The sequence below is a fragment of the Colletotrichum higginsianum genome, chromosome 3 (assembly GCF_001672515.1).
Source record: "Colletotrichum higginsianum IMI 349063 chromosome 3, whole genome shotgun sequence".
NCBI lineage: Eukaryota > Fungi > Ascomycota > Sordariomycetes > Glomerellales > Glomerellaceae > Colletotrichum > Colletotrichum higginsianum.
In genome coordinates this window covers 2,254,935-2,275,502 of record NC_030956.1, presented here as the reverse complement: position 1 = coordinate 2,275,502, position 20,568 = coordinate 2,254,935, and the positions used below count along the sequence as shown (strand labels likewise).

Genomic DNA, 20,568 nt, shown 5'->3' with positions numbered 1-20,568 from the left:
CAAAGAACAGCTGTGTTGCTTCCTCTTTCCGGAACCAAGCTAGAAGCATACGACGCTGTGACGCCATTCCGTTCCAGGCTCGTCCGATGGCGCCTGGGTGGCCGTTCGTGTTCGAGCCAGGAGAGCCTCGCTCTTCGCGTTTTGGGCTCTGACATTTCGTTTGCAACAGTGACTTGAGGCGCACGTTCAGCGTCACATTTGCTCTTTGACTGCCACAAGTCCTTACTACAGTATTTGCGCGTTCCGTTGTCGATGCCTTTCACTCCCAGCACATCTCAGCGTCGTTCTCCTCGTCAGTGACCGCTGATGGTTCTGGTTATTTTCGTGCTCAGAGGAGTCAATGGCAAGATTTTGGGGCAGTTTTCCGACAAGAAACCTCATTCTCTTGGTACTTTGTCCCGCTCTGCAGAGAGTGAGAAGAGTCAGCAGTCAAAAACGACTGGCCCTGCAGCTGTCCGGATGTAGCATTGGCTTTCGAAAGATGAGATGAGCGAAGTGTAAGATCCGGGTATGCCGGATACGGAAGTCTTCCGAGGCTCCTCTTGATTGAGAAGGCAACTGTGAGAGAAAGCAACGGAGAGTCAGGTATACAAAACATGCAGCCCTAAGAGACGACGAGTGCGGAATCAGCATGTTGAATCCCGGAACCTGACGGTGCCGGAGTGGGACCCGGACTCCGGAGGTCCGTAACCCGAATTTCGGGATGATGCTGGAAGACAGGATGTCCCTTCAAGGTTTGACGTGGATTTACTAGACCCAGGAAATCTGGAGAATAGACCGAGGGCCGAGTTAATGACGAGGGCAAAATGCTGATTTGGGTAGGTGGCAGCAGTGGTGGGGGTGAGAGATGACCCTGCGGGCGAGATGTGATTCATGGTCTACGATTTTACTCGTGTGTATTTCTTTTTCAGCTGCTCTACAAGCGTTGTTTTGAATTCAGAAGAGGTATATCGGTCGTTGAATAGCGCTATTTCGTTGAACGGATGTTCAAAAATGCATATCAGTCTTAATTTACAATCAATATTTTTCGCAAATGCTGGATCAAATTATAATATGTTTACAAAGCCTTCTCACTTGGATCTACATATGTCTTCTGCATGAGAATTGGCAATGGGCGCAGGTACGTTTGATGGCGTTCAGTTAGCAAAACGTCAACACTTTTCAAAGTAATCCAGAAACCAAAGCGATGTCGTCAGGGGAAAATGCCAATTCTGGACGCAGTGCAGATCAAATTCTGCATCAGTAAGTGCGACTGGTTTCCATGTAGCCATCTCTATTAGCATGGATACAAGGGAAATATAAATGGAAAGAGAAGCAGAAGGAGAGAGACAGGCAAGCGATCCCCCTGTGGTAAAGCACAGAGCCTCAATGCCCCAGATACATTTAGTGAGGTCACAGTTTGCGAGAAGAAACGTCATGCACTGGAAATCACACGAGAAGCCGACGTTGAAACTTTGTAATACTTACCGTGACGTCGAACTTCGCCCAACAGCGTGGTTGCGTGGGCATGCATTCAACATGACGCCGAGGAACTGGTAGGTTTCCCGCATCTGCACTAGGACTCTGTGCCTGTCCGTGACTTGTCTAGGTAGTGTGTTATACGTCCACCTACCACGATGCATCGCTCGTAATCAATTTCCGTCTTACACCTGCTTACAAGCGACCAGGTGACACGCACAAGAAAACTACAGCCTGTGAGCTGCCTGTCGTGATCTAGTATAGCTGTGTGAAATGGTTGCAACATGCCATCAAGTCGGATGCAAGCAGCGTCCAAAAAGTTGACTTCCCAGGGGGAGGGAAGAAGTGTACACAGACAAAAACAAATGCGATGACCGAGACTCGAACTCGGAGCCTAAGCATGGGAAGCTTAGATGTTACCCCTACACCATCATCGCTTGTACTCGGGTTACTTTGAGTTATGGTCAGATGTCCATTCTGCGACCTATGTACAGACATGGGTTAGTACTTTCGGCTTGGACTGTCAGGAAGCTAAACCCAAAAAGCATACATGTGGCCGCCTAGCGGTAGAATGCCCCTTTTGAGAGGCAGGTCTTTTGGTGGACTGTTGTCGCTTCCAAGCACATTTTCAAAATTGGACCCCGAAATTTGAAATGTCAGAAAGAAAAGAGAACAGGCAGGGTTTGCACGTAGTTGCATCTTGGAAAACGAGTCGCGCTTGAAAATTTGGTTGATTTTTCTTTCCCTCTGGAGTGGCTGACTAGAGCTGTGGCCAGTGCACCGGACAGGACGTCACTAGTGAAGCCCTGCCGTCGAACAGGGAACACCTCTATTGCCTTGCTGCTATCTTTACTGCTTTCTTATCCTAGCATTATTAATCTTCCTTTTCACGACTCTTACTTGTTCCATTAGTAAACACTTTCTGCAACGCTGTCCAGCAGTAGCTGGTTATTCTAATGAGAAATCGGCTTCCATGAACGGCAAGGTATGGTGGACTGTACAAGAGGTAGAGCAGTGGGTATTGCTGTTCCAATCGAAGCAGATGTTCTCTAACACAAGAAACCATATTGACACATCCTTACAGGCCTGGGTTGCCAAGGGGGGAAAGCACGTTTGATTTATGCAGTTCCAAAGATAGTATACTTGAAGTACTTGGACTAGTGGTACTCAAAGGAAGCCATGTCATCGAAGAAGGGACTGAAGACAAGGAGCTCTGGGTAATACTTACCTCCCTTAATGGAATAGAGTGCTGGTCAGTGCACACTATGTACGATTGTTTATCCGTTTATCCGAAGCGAATGACAGAATGGAAGCGAAGCTCTCTCTCCAGGCCTGGCCCGAGGGGCTGAGGTAGGTAGGTACCTCCCCCACCATCAATTCCACAGCTACAAACCGACGTCGTCACCTATTGACCAGCGCACTCAGTCCCGCCCGACCCTCCACCTCTTCCCCCCTTCCGAACTACACCTTCAACCACACCCGCGCGACAACCCTCGAAACAATGGCCGCCAAAGGAGACAAGATCGAAAAGATCATTGCCCGGCTGCAGGCCCGCATCGGCGAGGGCCAGTTCTACGAGGCCCAGCAGCAGACGCGCGTGGTTGCCGCCCGCTACATCAAGGCCGCCAACTGGCCCGCCGCCACCGACATCCTGTACAATGTCGCCCAGTCCCTGCTCAAGGCCGGTCAGGGCGGCAGTGGTGGCGACCTTGCCGTCATGCTCGTCGACGTCTTCCGCCAGGCCGAGCTCAAGCCTGACGCCGCCAGCAAGGGCAAGCTGCTCACCTGCCTGCGCCTCTTCCCTGCCCAGGAGCCTACGAGAAAGAAGTTTGTCGGCGAGATGATTGCGTGAGTTAAAAATATGTTTGATCAGACTAGGGTGTAAGAGCAGGCAAGCTGACTACGACCACTCCTACAGATGGTCTGCCAAGTTCGGCGACTACCCCGCCGGCGATGCCGAGCTGCACCACGTCGCCGGTTCTCTCTACGCCGAGGAGCACGATGCCTATGAGGCCGAAAGACATCTGGTGCTAGGAACCAAGGACTCAGCCGAGGTGCTCGCCAAGATGGAATATGTTTGGTACAAGGAAGACGAGTCGCACACGGCTCCGCTCTACGCCGCCCGCGCCATCCTCCCCTACCTCCTCATCGGCAACGTCCGCGCCGCCAACACGTGCTACCGCCTCTTCGCATCCTCCCTCAGTGATGACAATAAGGGTCTCGGCGTCCAGGACGTCAGCAGCAACAGCGCGGACCTCCGCATCTTTCCCGGCCTGCCCCTCCTCAACTTCCTCGGCCTTTTGCTACTGGCGGTGCAGCGTGGCGCCCCCGACGCATACAAGCAGCTCCTCGCCAAATACTCGTCCAACATTGCCGAGGTCGGCGCGTGGAACGAGGCGCTCGAGATCATTGCCGAGATGTACTTTGGCATTCAGCGCCCGAGACAGAGCAACCCGCTGATGGACATGATGGGCAGCCTGTTTGGCGGTGCCGGTGGCGGCGGCGCCCCCCAGCAGAGACGTCCCGCCCCGAGACGGGTGGAGGCGCCCACGGCTGAAGGGCTGGATTAGGTGGCCCGCCTTTCCGCCGAATATGCCTCCAAGTTCGCCCGTGACACCGGACGCTAAAACATGAGACAGAATGCTGTGGCGACATTGCGCCCGGTTTCGCAAATGACACTTGGGCTCTGCATTGCGTTCAAAAGGCACGGGGCAGCTCTGACTCGGCCTCATACATCCAATTGTCTTCGGCGAGAGCAGCGACCTTGGCCCGAAGACTAGCCTTGACAGCTTCAAGCAGCTCTACATCCAGGGAGATAAATGGGCAGGTCAGAAAAGAGCACTGCATAGGATGAGAAGTTGGACATGAAGAAGACACCGGGACTTACCTTCAGGCTGCTCACGGACCGCAGTATGGTTGACCTGATGCTGCTTCACCGCCTCCGCCAGCCTCTGCCGCTCTTCTAAAAAGATGATTAGCACTGTTTCCATAGTTTCAATACCCTGACGAATAAAAGGAACATGAATGAACGTCTCCAGCTCTCGACTTGGGTGAGGCGAAGGATGAGGAAAACGTACTGTTGCTCTCCTCTCGGTCATCCATCGCCGCCACCTCGTCAGCCTCGTCGAAGACCAGCGTCGGCAGCTCGCCCAGCTCAACCTCGCCATGCTCGTCGCGCACGACGATCTCGAGCGGTCCCGCTGCCACCGCCGCTCCCGTGGGAGGCCCGGCGTCCGAGAGCACATCGACGTCGAGCCGCAGCGTCTCGGCCGAGGTCCCCCCCGACGACGAACCGCTCACGGCGCCCGTCACCATGCCGTTACCACCGGCGACTGCGGCCGCAGCAGCGGAAACCGAAACCCCTACCCCTCCTCCGAGGGCAGCAGCAGCACTCGAACTCGATGCCACGGGGGCCCCTGTGGGGCCCGTCGGCCGCCTCGTCAGGCCCTGAAAGAGGTTCCTCCGGACTTGTCGTCGCGGGGCGCCCGGCGGGGGCGGCGCCTGTCGTGAGGTCCTGTCGGCCATGGCGTCCTGTCTCTCCGCTGCAGGGGTGAGGGAGGGTGGTGGTTGTGTGTTTTGGTGGTGTCTGTGGTTGTTGGGTGAACGGTGGATATGATGAGTCTGTTGTTTCTTTCTTTTTCTTTTTGTTGTCTCGTCTCGTCTTTTATTTTTCTATTGTTTTGTTTTGGACCAGAACAGTCGCTGGTCGGTAGAGGTGATGGTGCTGTCTCTTGTTTACTTCTTCTTCTTCAGGTCATAATAAAAAATTCAAGGATACCGATGTCGTGATCGGAGGTGAGTAAGGATGTGGCTTGCATGTGTCGTCGTCGTCGTTGTCTACGCCTCTCCCCTCTGTTTACATTCGGAAGGGTAAGGTCGTCCAGGCACCGTGGCGTAGTCGGATCTTATCGATAGCACACTGTGCTGATTGGGCTCCAGTAGGTAAAAGGGCACGGTGCATCTCGACAGCTCGCATCATACATTGAAACAGCGACATCATTTACACCAATGACACCACCAATTCGAACCTTGATCGTCATTCTCATTAAGGCCATATACGCGTGAATTTTGTGTTACAGAACCATCCTATCCTGGACATGCATGATTCCCATTACGTATCGTACATTAGAAACTCCCACAGTCATGATGATGGAGGACGTCCGACCCGTACCCGGTCCCCAAATGCCACAAAAGAGAGAAAGAAAAATCAACACAAGAGAAAACGCCAAGAGATGCACTTCCCGAATCGACCTGTCGTGACCGCTCAATTTCCCCTTTTCGACTTTGCCCTTGCAAGCCTGAAAGACCAAAAGAAGTAAAGAATCCCAGAATGCAATGATTCATCCAACACATACCCATTCGGCGAAGACGCACCATCGCGCGGTGCGGTCCGCCAATACCAGCCCTCTCCACACTCCCTTCTCCGAACACTTGATGATGGTTTCCCACGTACCACCGTCGCTGAGGTCCTCTTCGACGGACCTGCTGCCGACACTGATTCCCCTGCGCTCCTCCTTGCGCATGAGGCGCAGGATCTTGCCGCCCGGTGTCTGAATTGCAAGCTTCGCTGGCTTCTTCCCACCGCTGGCCGCCGTGCTGAGGTTCGACCCGCTTGCGTTGGAGGCCGTCATGCTCATTGCGGAGCTCGGTCTCGCAAATGGAATTGGACTTGCGCCCCCAGGATTCGACGAGGGCGTCATCACCGAGCCGATTCCGGCAATGGAGCTGGGATGTTGCCGAATCGCGAAAACAAACGTGTTATTCAGGGCGAGGCGTTGGCATTGAGGCTGGACAACGTAAATGTCGTGTCGCTGCGCATGGGGCGTCGGGTGCCGCGTCACGAACTCATACGGGGGGTTGTCGCCCGTGTGAATGATTGGCAGTGCGAAGGCCACCGGATGTGGAATGTCCTTGATGCTGTGCATCAGGCCACGCTTTCCGGCGTAGATCTTCAAAACGCCTTGGCCTTCGTCGCCAGGTAGTAGAGCCTTGACCGTGTATCGCTTGGTACCGTTAAACCACTCCGCCTGAGCCAAGGCCCTCTTCTTCACGACTTCGCCGCTTTCGAACACGTCGCCATCCGCGTCTCTCGTGTAGGCCCGGACCTCGACCTCAGCAGCAACTTCCACGTCGGGCGGAGCATTGAACTTGATGTGCACCATCTCCAAGTCTTCGATGCGGGTGGCTGCCGTGTTATAGTCGACCATCTCGAGCATATTCTTGAAGAAGGGAGGGCAAGCGCAGGGAAGATTGAGAAGGACTTCGTGGGCCTGCGGCGGGCAGAGGTGCTGCTGAGTGTGATGTTCGGGGATATGCGTCCAGCAGAGCTCCGTTGGCCGCGCGAGGAACCACCAAAAGTCGGCCGCGGTGCTGCTAGAGCTCGAGTAGAAATGCCGTCTGGGATAAGAAGGGCTAGCCATGCAGCAGTCCATCATGCGCCATTCGTTGTCGACTAGAACCGCATTCCACCAGTGATTTGCCCTGGGCATGATGTTGTGCTCCGGGATTTCGCCGGGCGTCTTGAGATAGCCACGGATGATCTCGCAATGAATGCCAACGGCGGAACACATCTCCATTACCAGAACGGCGTACTCTTCGGCGCTTGCTCGCTTCGACTGCACAACCCTTCGGGTGTCGACCTCCCCCTCAAAGTCCTCTTCCCAAAGAATCTTCTCCGACACCCACGTAAAAATGGCTCGTAGTCGCTGAACGTCGCTGCGGTAGGGACGGCACACATAGGTCGTTGCCACGCTTTGTGCGGTTGTCGTCCCCGGGAAACTGCTCACGAACCTCGAGTTCTTGTCAACTTGGGTGAGGTTCAACGACTGGTAGTCGATGGGATCCTCCACAGGCAAGCCGTCGGCCCCTTCATCGCCCTCCAGGCCCTCTAACAACTCATCGACCGGGTTCAGTGCCGGGTAGTCGAGCATCTGGCAGCGATCCTTGCGCTCGTTTCTCTCGTTCTTACTCAAGGAGTTAGACCGGTTGACATCTCTGCGAACCTGTACCCAATCCACTCCGTTGGCGAGACCCATGTCTCTGGCCGCTTCCCTAACGAAACCAGAGCTTCCCATGGCGGTCAGGTTGGAGATGCTAGCGTTGGCCCCAGCGGCGACGTTGGGCATGGAGCGGGCGAAAGGCGACGATCTGGGCGAATCGGCGCCCATTGCGATACTACTGCGTCCGGAGGCCACTCCCGTCTTCGCCGTGTCAAGAAGTTTTTTGAATATGTTCCGTTTCGCGGGCTTCGGGGTGACGAGCCCTCCGAGTCCCGCATCGTCGGGAAAACCGGCTTGAGATTTTGGCCGCGACGCCTCCGAAGCGTGACTGCTGTGGTAGGTGACACCGGTGAACGGGGTTTCTGGGCGCTCGATATCGACATCGCGCATGCCGAGGGCACTCTGAGCACGCTTCTGAGTCTTGCGAGCAAGACTGCCTGCGCTCGTAGCGCTAATGGCGCCGGCTGACGACCCACTCATCAAACTCCTGTCGCTGCTCTGCGTCGTCGAGCTCTGATTGCCTGAAGAGGCGCTGGTAGAGTTGGTCTTTGTGGTAAACGTCCTGTTCAGTACGTTGCGGCCAATGTCGTAGGCCGACTTCCGTCCGCGGAGCTTCCTCTCCTCCGGTCCACCCATCGAAGATTTGGGTCTCTCGTATAACTGGCCTTTGGGTGGTGGCTTCGGTGCCTCATCCTCAAGGTCAGCCATACTTGCGCTATGTTGATGCATTTTTTTGAGACGACTTTCCATACGTTCGACGTAGTTACTCAGTGGAGGTAGATGTTCCTTGTCCTCCCTATGCCCGTTGTGGTAGGATTGATCCCGCGAAGACCCGCCACTCCAGGTCTCGTAACCCTCGTCCGGTTGCGCTATGCCCATGGATGTCTGGGGTCTTTGGTGAGTATTCTTCCTTCTCGCACGGTCGTTGACCATGTTGAAGGACTCGGGTGACCATGGATCAAGTGGCGGCTCAGGGGTTGGATCCCGAGGCATTCCAAGGGCGTCCAGCTGCTCTATCACGCCGTCCATCGCCTCGCGCAACGGCGAAGGAGTCATGTGGCTGGCTGAGGGCGAAGGCGGAGACGGCGAGTGTAGTCTGGATGTTTGTATCGGCGGCGGTCGATGAGCTTGGTAAGAGAGATGAGAGCCATGCCTGTCGAGGGTGGGATGCCGATTGTCGTATGAGGCAGTTGAGTCTTGGCGCGCGACATCAAACCGCTGGTCGAAAGAGTTTCCTGAGCCATGTCGCCCTGCGTGAAAGTGGTTCTCGTAAGAGGCGCTAGACTCTTGTCGGGTGGTATCGTGACGGCTATCGTATGATATGCTTTGCTTGTGTCGCGGCGGTGCTACATGTCGGTGCGGAGGTGGCGCTGGAGGTGGGGGAGAATCCACTCTTTCTCGTGTAGGAGGGCGGTATGGCTTGTAGCTCATGGAAGGGGCAGGAGAAACACCCCTCGAACCGTAGCCGTGAGATGGCGGTATGGGAGACGGGCCTCGTTCTGTGTTGTATGAGTTCACTCTTGGTCCGTGACCGTGATCGGGGACGGGTGTTCTTTCTCTGGGAGGAATAGGCGTCCGCTCCCTCGGTACTGGTGTCCTGCCCCTCGGAACGGGGGTTCTCCCTCTCGGCACGTACTGCTGGGCGCCATCGTTGAACGAGTTGCCGCGCGATACGTAGCCGGTATCGGCTGGCAACGTGTATGCTCGCATTCTAGTCGAGGCAGCATCGTTGAAAGAGTTCTCTCTTGAAAGGAAGGTTTCAGGCGCTGGCGATCGGTCTCTCTTGCTCTTGTCAAGAACGGCGCTGTGGATCGACTCTCCAGAGTGTCCTCTAGGCCTCGGGTGAGGATTCGTCCGGTAGACTTCGGGTTGTTTCGCTGCGGTGTAGTGTGGCGCCTTGGCGTATGCTTCGAATGGCTTTCGGAAAGTCCTTGATTTTTGGGGTGTACTCGGGCTCGGTGTGTCTGCGGGAAGTGGGCTGACAGACCTGGTCGTCGGACGGAAATCGGCGGGCAGAACCTCGACAAAGTTGGAAGGAAAGACTCCGACAGTCCTTCGATCGCGCCATAGCCTGCCTGTCCACCAAGAGCCGTCGCCGGCATTGAGACATTCGATCAAATCGCCTTCGATGAAGCCGAGATCTCGCTTGGACTGTGGGACGGCAAGTCAGCATTTGGACTTGGCTCTTTTGTGAAGCTCGAGTTGTAGCAACAGACCTCTCCTCCCCAGGAGTATACCGCTCTGCACCAGCACGGAAACCGAGTGGGCAATGACGGCGGTGCGGGCACCATGTTGAAGCTACGATACCGGCGTCGGCGATAGACAGTGCGTACTGCCGGCCGCGACCAGCTGATGGTTGATGTCGAATGAGTTGGTTGGCTGTTTGCAGAGCCCGACACCCGGCTTGCGATGCAGCAAGATTATTCGACGCGATGATGTAAGTTGGGATTGGCAAACGGGATGGTGGCCATGCAGAGGCGCGGGCGCAGAAACCAATGACAAGGAATGGCGGCGACTTCAAGCTTCCGCGACAAAGCGAGAGAGAGAGCAACCGAGAAGAAGGACGCTCTTTCTCAGTGCTCGTGGGAATTTTTTGCTCTCGCCGACCCTTGGAAGATGGTGGTGAGGAATGCAAAATCGTCTCGCGTGCACAGCGACAATGACCTTGTTAGAGTGGGTAACCAGGGAATCGGCGCGCTGAGGTCCAAGTGTGAGTGTGGGAGATGATGATGGCAGACAAGTGGGAAAGTCTACTTGTCGGACACGACTTCCAAGAAGGGGATGCGGTGAATGTCAGTGACGGCCCGGGGGGTGAGGACCCGGGGCAACCAACAAACAGAGGGGCTCGTTGGCGGGGGGATATCGGGGGGGCGCCCTCCAAACACTGGACGAGCTGGTTGACCTGGGGCAAAAGGCAATCGGGACGAGGGAGGAGTCAGGGACAATCCAGGCTCGAGCTTGCAAACGGGTTACGACCTTCTTGTGCGGCTGGCGCATCTCCACCGGCGACTAGTGGACCCTCCTTGGCGCCGCGCTAAGCCTAGGGAGAGGGCACATCTATGGCCCCCTGGACCTTGGAGAAGTCTTGGACATCTTTGGTCACCGCCTGCGATGCCGAGCAAGGTGCCCTGCCTGTCCTGTTGAGATTCCCACTGTTAACCTTCTCTTCAGCTTGCCTGATCCAAGTCTTGATATTACCGCCGCCCATGGAGTGCCTAGTTTTACGTCGCCGCCCACACGCTGTCACCCACCAGCACCGACTACCATGCCGCCTCACTCGCCATTCCCAAACGGGAGAGGAGAGGACCCCCCCTGTTCCCTCAGTCGGCAAAAGGCTTGTCTCCCAGCAGCGGAGGGACTACGAAGAGTACCAAGCGGGTAGGTCCCTCTCTGCGAATAGACTCTGTCGAGAAAGCAGGCACTCCGTCTTAGTGCGAGTGACAACTCAGCACCGTCTCGTTGGGTAGGCCCTGCATGCCGTTGTCTGTTGTCTCCTGTCCACTTGGGTTGGCAACCAGAATCTGCAAGGCAACGCGGCTAGTGCTCGCCAGCGAATAAGGTCACAGGAAGCTTGGACGACACCAAGAGCAGGGGAGGGAGGAGACTGAGAGAAAGAGAGAGACTCAGACACACTGGCGGGCGTCTCTTCTATATTGCAGGTGAAATCAAGGTCACGCTCGCATCACTCTGGCACGCAGACGACGCAGACACCCTCGCACGAGAGGTTTGCTCTCTTGATCAATGACCACACATTGCATTCTCCTCGGCTCTCCTGCATATCAGTCACTAAAATACCACCCACCCTGCTGCTAATACCATTGCTCTCATCCGCTTCCCCTCCAGTTCGCTTTTTCTTGTTCGCGAACCTCACGATGCTTCAGAATCAGCGGCTCTTGATCGGCCTCCTTTCGTTTGCTTTTTCGTCGCATCATCGGCTGACTCGCCCTGGTTCGTAGTTTACCCCCTGGTGCTAATTGCGGTCCCCCCGGAGCTCCCCAGCTATACCAAAACGGAAGAAAGTAAACAAAGGGCCCGAGCTTTGCGACGAAGCACACCAACACAGAGATCGACCGACCGACCGAACACCCACGCCCAGGGAAAAAAAGGGACAGAAAAAAGGAAGAGAGCACTTTGACTTGATCCTGGACGCCCGCCGCCTACTGTCCCAAGCAACCCGTCTTGTGCCGATCCGCTTGCTTTATTACACCCATTTGCTTTTTGGCCCGGCCTAAATATTACAAGTCAGGCCGTCCTGACTGACAGACGACAGCCCCATTCCCTGGATACCCATTTCTTCTCTCGAAACTCATTCCCAGCATCCCGCCCGCTTCACCAGCGCAACGCTTCCCTCGAAATCCCTCGTCCTAGGACTCCAGGCCCAGCGCCGCCAGCTCCTCCCTTTCTCTTACTCCATCTCTGCTGCCGGGAACTCGATTGAGCGGTTACGCCGATTCAATGACGTCCAAATCGGCCGCGATGGCCGACGAGGGTGTTGCCGAACACTATCAGGTACTGGAGGAGCTCGGTCGTAAGTCTTGCCTTGATCGCGAGCCTTGCTGCGCAGTCGCGCTGACAGGACAATAAGGTGGAAGCTTTGGTGTCGTTTATAAGGCCATTGAGAAGGCCACCGGCGAGACCGTCGCTATCAAACATGTAAGTTGACCCATCATGCATCCTCTGCTCGACATGCCTGAACTTGACTGACCAACCCCTGCGCGCAGATTGACCTCGAGTCCAGCGAAGATGACATTCAAGAGATCCAGGGCGAGATCGCCGTGCTGAGTACATGCGCCAGTTCTTTCGTCACGCAATACAAAGGCAGCTTTCTGCGCGGCCATAAGCTCTGGATCGTTATGGAGTTCCTCGGTGGCGGTTCATGTCTGGACTTGGTAAGTCGCCAAGCGCAACAAATTTGTCGTATCCTCGTTTGCTAACCATACCTCAGCTTAAACCTGCCAACTTCGCCGAGGTCCACATTGCCATCATCTGCCGTGAGCTTCTTCGCGGCCTTGAATACCTGCATGCTGAAGGCAAGATTCACCGAGATATCAAGGCCGCCAATGTTCTTCTATCCGAGGCAGGCAAGGTCAAGTTGGCCGACTTTGGCGTTGCCGCCCAGTTGACCAACATCAAATCCCAGAGGAACACCTTCGTCGGGACCCCTTTTTGGATGGCGCCCGAGGTGATCCAGCAGGACGGTTACGGCTTCAAGGCAGACATTTGGTCCCTCGGCATCACCGCCATGGAGATGGCCAACGGCGAACCCCCACTGGCACACATCCACCCGATGAAGGTACTCTTCCACATCCCCAAGAACCCCCCTCCTCGCTTGGAGAACAACTTTAGCAAAGACTTCCGAGACTTCGTCGCTCAGTGTCTCGTCAAAGACTCCGACCGCAGACCTTCGGCGAAAGATCTCCTTCGCCACCGGTTCATCAGATCAGCAGGCAAGGTGGAGGCCCTCCAAGAGCTCATTGCTCGCAAGCAGATGTGGGATGCCAACCAAAACCGAAAGTCGCACCCCATATTTTACCAAGAGACGCTGCATACGATGTCGCATAGGGACGACTCGGATGAGTGGGTGTTCGACACGGTCAAGTCGGTAGCACCCAAACGCCCGAATGGCCATGCACGGAAGCCGTCCTACTTTGCGGCAGAAGAAGCAATGCGCCGCCTCGACCTCAAGGACGCTCCGCTCGGCCCCTCGTCTCCCGCTTCCGGAACCGTCCGCCGGTCGACTGTGCGCCGACAGCCCTCGGGCCACCAGGCTTCGGGCACACAGATCCAAGCAAACGGTTCACCCCGCTCGACCGTCGCCAGACGACCCCTACAGCCAGACATGTCGTACGGCAACTCTGGCTCTTCCGTGCGGCTCTTCCGCCGGGTCCCCTCAGACGGGTCTACCACGGCCTACGAGGACACCTCCCCCGAGGGAACATATGGCAACGAGAACAAAGCACCGCCGCGGGCCTCGGCAGTCGAGCCCAGCAGTAAAGAGGCGTTGCTCGGCCGGCGACTGTTCAACAAAGCCCTGGATCCCACTCTCGCCGAACTCCACGCGCAAACGTCAGGCATGCAGAAGCGGGAGGCGCTGGCCAAGCTCACAGATGCGTTTGAGCTCTTGGATTCAGTCGACCCCGAAGGTGCCTACCACCTGATGCAGAACCTGATGACTGCTGTGTCACAGGACGCTAAGCTGAATGCTGCTCTCATGCCTCAACAGTCGATCAAGATGCCGTCCGATGATACCCCTCAAGGAACGGTCATCATCAGGAGCGCTGCGGCGACGCCATCCTCGGGAAGCCCGAACAAGCTAGTGATGGCTCCAAACAACCCGCACCTGAAGAGCCATAGGAGACGCAACGGGTCGATTGCCACGCCCGAGTCGGCCGAGAAGGACCGCGAGAGAGAAAAGGCGGCCGTAGAGGCCAAGTATCCCGGCCGTCAGCCCCCTCCCGGCATGGAGCACTGCAAGCAACTGTCCGATGTGCTCTACGGTCGTTGGACTGAGGGGTTAAGAATCAGGTGGCCAGCGGTCTAGTGGCTCGAGATGATCGCTGAGGGGGCCTTCTTTCAAGACTGGCGCAACGTTATTACTCATGAGAACACGCTGTATGATGAGAGTGTACGACCACGTCACAGCATACTGGGTTGGACAGCACACACACACACACACACACACACACACAAAAGCATCGGGAGAGTTTGCTTCTCTCCTTCTTTCATTCCTCTTCGACATTCGGCAAGATTGGAATTTCCCCGGAGTTAGATTTTTGGGTTTTTCTCCACCTTTTTTCTTCGAAGACGACGATGATGGACTCCCGACTATGTAGCTTTCACGACTAATGACATCTACACGGCCGGTCCAAGTTCGTCTGCGTCTCTTGGAGTGGTTTTCTTTTTCTGGGGTTGGGCGTTTTTGGCTCGGGTTTCCTTTGGCACTAGTTAGATACCTTGTAGGTAGTGGCGTTGAGAATGCGTCTACAATAAAATGGACTTGCGCAACGGTTGTCAGGCCCGATGCCAATGTGACTTTTTTGCTTCCGAGAAAGGGTTGGTCTCTCGCGGTTTATAGGTCATCTCTGATGACTATGGTTCCGACCCCGGCTCCGGCTCCGGCTCCGGCTCCAGGGCCGTGCTCTTCATCGAGAGCTTGATCCTCCAGTTGATGAAGTCGTCCGTCAAGAGCTCACCGTGCCCGGCCTCGTCGATTTTGAACACCTCAATGGTCGGCTCCCCAGCCCGCCTGCGTATCCTCCACACACCGTCGTCGTTGATGGTCTGTCGTAACCCTATTCGTCCAGTCAACAGCCCATTCTCTCGCGTGCATGATCTCCGCTGCGGAGCGGACAAGAATATATGAAATGCTGGGAGAGGGGAGACTAACAAACGAGAAAGTCGGCGGCAAAGTTGACACACATGTCGGCGTTCCACGTCGCCTTGCCGCGACGCTGCACCGTCTCCGGGATCTTCTCCGTCTCGATCTCCTCGAGGCCTGTGAGGATGCCCTGGCGGTTGCGGAAGCCCACGATGATCTTGGGGACGCCGAGGAGGAACGACTGGATCCAGAACTTCATGAGCTTGCGGTGGAAGTTGTCGACGTCACGGTCATCGCGGATGGCGAGGCTCGTCTTGAGCTCGACCCAGTTCGTGGGAGCGCCGGGCTTCGAGGGCTTCGAGTCCCAAACTTTGTGTCCGGGTTGTCAGCGTGTTCCCCGAGAGAGCACGATGGGCGAGGGAACGGGAAGGGAAGGGGGACGTACCGGCGTCGACTTCGCCACCTATGCAGATGACGGTTGGCCCGATACCCGTCCGGACAACGGAGCAGTACTGAGCTTTGTTGTTCACCACCTCCTCAATCCTGTTGTCGATGTATTCTCTGGAAGTATCGCCCCAAGGGGCGGGGAGCGTCGCCAAGGTCTCAAACTTGTAGCCTGCTTCCACAGTAAGCTTTCGCTTTCCCCTTTGCAGATGGGTTGTGCTTCATACCCCAGAATTGCATTACTTCCGGAGGGATCGGTCCCCGTCGCTGTTGCGCATTCTGTTGCTTTTGGGACGCGACCTTGTACTCGTGGTTCTCTTCAATGAATCTAGGTGGAAGTCAGTCCCATCGCAGTGACGTGCCGTTGAAGAGCGTCATACATGCAGTCCTGAGTCGGGTCAGCTCAGTCAAGGACCAAGTCACGGGCGAAGGGGGGGAGAGGGGGTTGTTCATGCGCACTTGGTACAGCGTTGCGTTCATTTCAAATCTGGGTCTGCCGTTAGTTTCGGTTCGTACCATCTGCACTGGAATACGAACGACTGACCCGTCACGGTCCTCAAAAGGTGACGCCATGATCTGAGCGGAGGTTAGCTGAGAGTTACCTGATAACAACTGAAGACTCCTACTTTGGTCATCATGCCACGCCATGTCACAATCTGCGCATCGATTTTCTCTCCTTTCTCTTCTTCATGAGCCTTGATAGTCTTGAGTAAGGCCCCGAGGTGCTCAGGTTTCGAGTCATCATGCTTGATGAAGCTGTCGTAGCCTTTGGATAGGTCGGTGCCTAGGGCTGGTGTATAATAGTACCTCACAGAAGAGTCGCCTAGATGGAAGTCATGGTTATCGTCGTATGAGAAGCAAGCAAACTCCTGCATTGCGTCAGAAGAAGCGCTCAAGTATTTGATTAAGGATATGAGCGGGAAGCCATGCAACCAAGAAGGTCGTATCGAGGGACAATGGTGCATAGGTAGTGTACATACCTTGGGTCGTTTGACCGGCTGGCTTGCAGCATAGAACCGTCCAATGGGCTGGATAGGAAACTGATCAGGCATGGCGGCAAGTGCAGCGCAGTATACTGGCCCTTATGAGACGGCGGTTGAGAGGACTTGATGTTCAGCTGCGCTCTCACCGTCAGGATGAGAATAGTAATGAACTCGGTCGACAGCCCCGGTCTCAGCGTCGGAGTCGGGAGTTGAGAAAGGAGCGTCCGCGGGCGCGTGAGGACCGTAGGGTGGGCCACTTGCGTCGCATGGGGGCCGCCCGGGGGCAGTGGGGAATCGGCTTTGACCACTGAGGCGAGCCACTAAATGCCCCAGACCAAATCCAAACATCGCTGAAACGTGCATAAGAATGGCTGGGCTAGAGTCCGAATTCCCCTAGCTAGCTGCTCTGCTGTCGCTGCAGCGGGGTGCCGGCAGCACCTTGACGTCCCTAGAACCAACTTCGACTTCCAGGCCAGGAGCCTCTCTTTCTTCAACCTGACCACGGCTACGACAACATAAGGGACAAGGAGGCTTCAAGAGTCGCCACATACCGGTAATCCGAATCCCTCTCTCTATTTCTCTCTTCTTCCACCTCGAAAACACTCTCCAAACTTGCCAACTCTTAGATACCCCGATCCGCGATGCGATTTCCCTCCCTCCCAACCGCCTAAATCGCTACCCACACCCGCGCCTCCATCATGTCGAACCGGTACGGCGGTGGTGGTGGCTACCGCAACGGCAACGGCTACGGCAACTTTGGTAGGCGCGAAGAAGACTACGATCCGTACGGCGATGGCTACAGCGGTAGCGACAAAGGCGACCGGTACGCCGTTGGGTCACCGCCGACGATGAACCCGCGATCACCTCCTTCCCTCCGAAGTGGAGGACCGCCGCCGATTCGCAGTCGTGAGCGTATCCAGGAGACGACTGCCGAGCGGCAGATTGGCCAGGTACTCGAGCACATTAAGCTGGAGTGGCCGGCCATGTGCCAGACCGACTGTGTACCCGTTCAGCTTGCCCTCCAGCTCCTCGATACCAGCTCCGTCGGCCGCGCCCACGACTATAACAAGTTTCGACAGACGCACGAATACCTGCAGAGCTCCCTCAAAGGAATCGTACACGAGCACCATCAGGGCTTCAACAGCTCGATCGGGACGTTCCACAAGATCCAGGGCAGTATCCAGGCGTCGCAAAAGCGAGTGCGCGCGCTCAAGGACTCACTCTTGACCTCCAAAGTGAGCCTCTGCACGTCGGACCCTGACCTCAAAAAGCTCTCGGCCACATCGCAGGCTTACGACGAGCTTCTCACGGCTCTGAACGAGCTGGAGGAGCTGCGCTTGGTGCCAGACCAGCTGGAAGCACGCATCTCCGAGAAGCGATTCCTGAGCGCAGTCGAGGTGCTGCAGAATGCGTTGCGAAAGCTGCGGAAACCGGAGTTGGACGACATTGGCGCCTTGAGTGATCTGCGGGGCTACCTCGCCAACCAAGACACGGCGATTATGGATATTCTGGTCGAGGAGCTTCACGAACACCTGTACCTGAAGTCGCCCTACTGTCAGGAGCGGTGGCAGAACCTAGCCAAGACCCAGGGTGCGTTCAAGGAGGGCAACTACGAATCGATTACCATTGCCCCATTTCACCAAGTACTGGACGCCATGGACTTCGAAGGGACGGTGGCCGAGGATCCAGCTAAGAACCCGGAGGCTGACACGTTCTCCTACGTATCTCTGCTGGTAGAGTCCCTAAACAAGCTGGGAAGGCTGGAGACCGCCGTCGACACCCTCAAGCAGAGGTTGCCTGTCGAGCTGTTTACAATTGTCAACGAGACGCTGCGGGAGGTCGACCAACGGCATCCAAGCTCATTGCGCGGCGGCTCTGCCAACACCCAAGGGCTGCACATCTACGGCAACCGGGAGACGCAGATGAGAGCGGACGTCATCTACGACCTGCTGTGGACGTTATTTGGCAAGTTCGAGGCCATTGCCGAGGGTCATCGCGTGTTCCACGAGTCGATTAAGGCGCTCATCCGGCGGGAGGGTGCCGGGAACAACAGCGCGTTGCTGGGAAGCTTCAAGGAGCTCTGGAACCTATATCAAAACGAGATCCGTTCCCTACTGCACAATTATGTTACAACAGACGCCGACGTGTACCAGTTCAGCACGTCACCAAAGCCAGGTGCTAACATCAATGGCAAGAAGGACGCCGCTCGGGAACATCTTTTCAAGTTCGCCGACAGCGACCCAAAGGCCGTAGATATGACGACAGAATACGACGCTCTAGAGAGCATCATCCGGGCTGCGGTCCCCGGTCTGACGGACACATCTCGAAAATCCGGCGCTGACAAGAAACGGCCGGTCTTGGACATCGGCAACACCAGGAGAGGCGGAACCTCGGGCTGGGAGAACAAGCAGACGACCGGAACCTACAAGTCCCTCGTTGAGCCCAGTGTCTTCAACATGAGTTTGCTTCTTCCACCCACCCTCGTCTTTCTCCAACGCCTCAAAATGATTGTCCCCCCGGGCTCGGATCTTGCCACTAGTACACTGACGTCTTTCCTGGATAACTTCCTGGTCAACGTATTCCAGCCCCAGCTGGACGAGACTCTCGGCAAGCTCAGCGACACCATCTTCGGCGAAGCCGACACATTTTTGACAGATCAGGAGTGGACCCAAGTCGCTAGGCGGCCAGTTTTCAAGGGTACAACTGCCTTCTTTGCCATTGTCACAGCTTTCTGCCGCATGCTGGGCACAATTCCCCATGACCAAGCCCTAAGCACGCTCATCATCACCCAGATGATGAGATACTATGATCGCTGCTTCGGGTGGTACAAGTCGCTCGTGAGCAAAACGCAGGCGCAGGCGGGCGAACCTACGAAGCTGCGCATGTCAGCAGCAATGGCCCTGGAAGAGGGCGATGTCCAAGAGACGATAAAGCAACTGTGGACATCGGATACGCTGGAGCGTGAGCTCTTGGAGAAGGAAGTCGGTCTGCTTATCGTCCAGACTAACGAGAAGCGCATGGAGATGGCCGACATCATCCAAGACAAGGATACCATTTCGTCGCTTTGCCTCCTGTACACTAGCATGAAATGGCTCGCGGTCAAGATCTCGGGTCTCCGTCACATCACTCGAAACGAGTCAGACTCGTCACGCCCACACCTAAACCGAGGCTCGAGCAAGCGGTGGACGCTGATGAACGACCCCAACAAAGCCACCAACGAAAATGGCCCTGTGTATCTCCCCATGACGCAGGAAACCGTCCAGTGAGTTCCCCCTTTCCGACACCCTCCGTTTCGACCCTCTCCCCGCTAACAGGACCGATAGGGCTTTCGACGGCATTGTCTCGTCCTTCGAAGAGCTCGCCGCCACCGCGCTCCTGACCCTCCATATGGAGATCCGCTGCGAGATCATCTACTCCCTCCGCACTGCGCTCTCCACCGACACGGCGCCCTACCTCCTTGACCAGGAAGTCACGGAGCCGGACCCGCAGATCCTGACTCTCAACTCGGACCTCGTACTTTACGACGAGACCATCGCGCGCTACCTCCGCGCCAAAGAGACGGCCTTCATCCGCACCGGCCTGGGCCTGCTGATCAATGCGTACCTTGTCACCAACGCGGCCTTCGTGTCGCCCATGAACGCAAAGGGTTGCGGCCGCATGCAGCTCAACATCCTCGTGCTGCAGCAGAACCTCAAGAACGTCGAGGAGGGTGTCGACCTCGCGCGCGCGTCAAACTACTTTGCCCTCTTCGACAAGGGGCCCGACGCCATCGTCGAAAAGGCTCGCGAGGACAAGGATAAGGACGAGCACGCCGACCCCGCTGACACGTTCGGCTACGAGGAGCTACGGACCCTGCTGGAGCTGTGCTTCAGCGAGCAGCTTGCGAACCCGGAGCGGGGGATCGCCAGCGCCGCCAAGAGGCAGATGGCGGATAAGATGCTGGGGCTCAGCGAGCACATGTGGCAGACCTAAAGTAATGATGTCTTCAGGGGTTAGTGTTCTGGGGATGGGACGCTCATCGCGATTTCCTGGTTGGGTTCAAGGATGTTTCCAACTTGCGAGGAGTTCAGGGGGTGGGGGGGTCGTCATTATCATCATCGTCGTCCGGGCGTGGGCCTATTATCTGTTCCATCACGCGACGCAGACGGTGCAAACTGTGAACTGTTTCGCCGTCGTCGGATGTATCACGAAGCGTCCTACGTTGCCTGTCTTGAACAGATTTTGGGGGTATTATTCTTGTAGTCTATAGCCTTTTTTTTCTTTGATGCCAGCAAACTTTTCCCAACCGACATGTACACACTAACCCACACGCACCCCATGAATATCTTTACGATCTTTTCCACCGCGGAAAAGGCGGCCCACCCTT

The 20,568-nt window shown here is 56.1% G+C and overlaps 7 protein-coding genes across 7 annotated transcripts; 4 read left to right on the top strand and 3 right to left on the bottom strand.

The window, feature by feature from the left end:
- Nucleotides 1-2,431: 2,431 nt before the first annotated feature.
- On the top strand, nucleotides 2,432-2,807 carry CH63R_04233 (uncharacterized protein; the record flags this gene model as incomplete). The annotated part of the gene is made up of 2 exons (XM_018299208.1): nucleotides 2,432-2,472; nucleotides 2,543-2,807. The coding sequence occupies 2 exons, from the start codon at nucleotides 2,432-2,434 to the stop codon at nucleotides 2,805-2,807; spliced, it is 306 nt and encodes a 101-aa protein (XP_018160454.1).
- A 152-nt stretch (nucleotides 2,808-2,959) lies between these two features.
- Nucleotides 2,960-4,028, top strand: CH63R_04232 (Duf410 domain-containing protein; the record flags this gene model as incomplete). The annotated part of the gene is made up of 2 exons (XM_018299207.1): nucleotides 2,960-3,306; nucleotides 3,377-4,028. The coding sequence occupies 2 exons, from the start codon at nucleotides 2,960-2,962 to the stop codon at nucleotides 4,026-4,028; spliced, it is 999 nt and encodes a 332-aa protein (XP_018160453.1).
- A 127-nt stretch (nucleotides 4,029-4,155) lies between these two features.
- CH63R_04231 (Upf0220 domain protein) lies at nucleotides 4,156-4,983 on the bottom strand (the record flags this gene model as incomplete). The annotated part of the gene is made up of 3 exons (XM_018299206.1): nucleotides 4,156-4,259; nucleotides 4,346-4,420; nucleotides 4,536-4,983. The coding sequence occupies 3 exons, from the start codon at nucleotides 4,981-4,983 to the stop codon at nucleotides 4,156-4,158; spliced, it is 627 nt and encodes a 208-aa protein (XP_018160452.1).
- Nucleotides 4,984-5,798: 815 nt separating this feature from the next.
- Nucleotides 5,799-9,748, bottom strand: CH63R_04230 (variant SH3 domain-containing protein; the record flags this gene model as incomplete). Its single annotated transcript, XM_018299205.1, has 2 exons — nucleotides 5,799-9,608; nucleotides 9,674-9,748. 2 exons carry the CDS (start codon nucleotides 9,746-9,748, stop codon nucleotides 5,799-5,801), a joined length of 3,885 nt encoding a protein of 1,294 aa, XP_018160451.1.
- A 2,164-nt stretch (nucleotides 9,749-11,912) lies between these two features.
- CH63R_04229 (Mst3-like protein) lies at nucleotides 11,913-13,998 on the top strand (the record flags this gene model as incomplete). The annotated part of the gene is made up of 4 exons (XM_018299204.1): nucleotides 11,913-11,985; nucleotides 12,043-12,110; nucleotides 12,179-12,346; nucleotides 12,403-13,998. 4 exons carry the CDS (start codon nucleotides 11,913-11,915, stop codon nucleotides 13,996-13,998), a joined length of 1,905 nt encoding a protein of 634 aa, XP_018160450.1.
- Nucleotides 13,999-14,546: 548 nt separating this feature from the next.
- CH63R_04228 (Hla class iii protein dom3z) lies at nucleotides 14,547-16,271 on the bottom strand (the record flags this gene model as incomplete). The annotated part of the gene is made up of 7 exons (XM_018299203.1): nucleotides 14,547-14,749; nucleotides 14,845-15,144; nucleotides 15,221-15,391; nucleotides 15,447-15,547; nucleotides 15,578-15,795; nucleotides 15,846-16,088; nucleotides 16,200-16,271. The coding sequence occupies 7 exons, from the start codon at nucleotides 16,269-16,271 to the stop codon at nucleotides 14,547-14,549; spliced, it is 1,308 nt and encodes a 435-aa protein (XP_018160449.1).
- Nucleotides 16,272-16,900: 629 nt separating this feature from the next.
- Nucleotides 16,901-20,174, top strand: CH63R_04227 (Sec8 exocyst complex component specific domain-containing protein; the record flags this gene model as incomplete). Its single annotated transcript, XM_018299202.1, has 2 exons — nucleotides 16,901-19,464; nucleotides 19,517-20,174. 2 exons carry the CDS (start codon nucleotides 16,901-16,903, stop codon nucleotides 20,172-20,174), a joined length of 3,222 nt encoding a protein of 1,073 aa, XP_018160448.1.
- Between the last annotated feature and the right edge of the window lie 394 nt (nucleotides 20,175-20,568).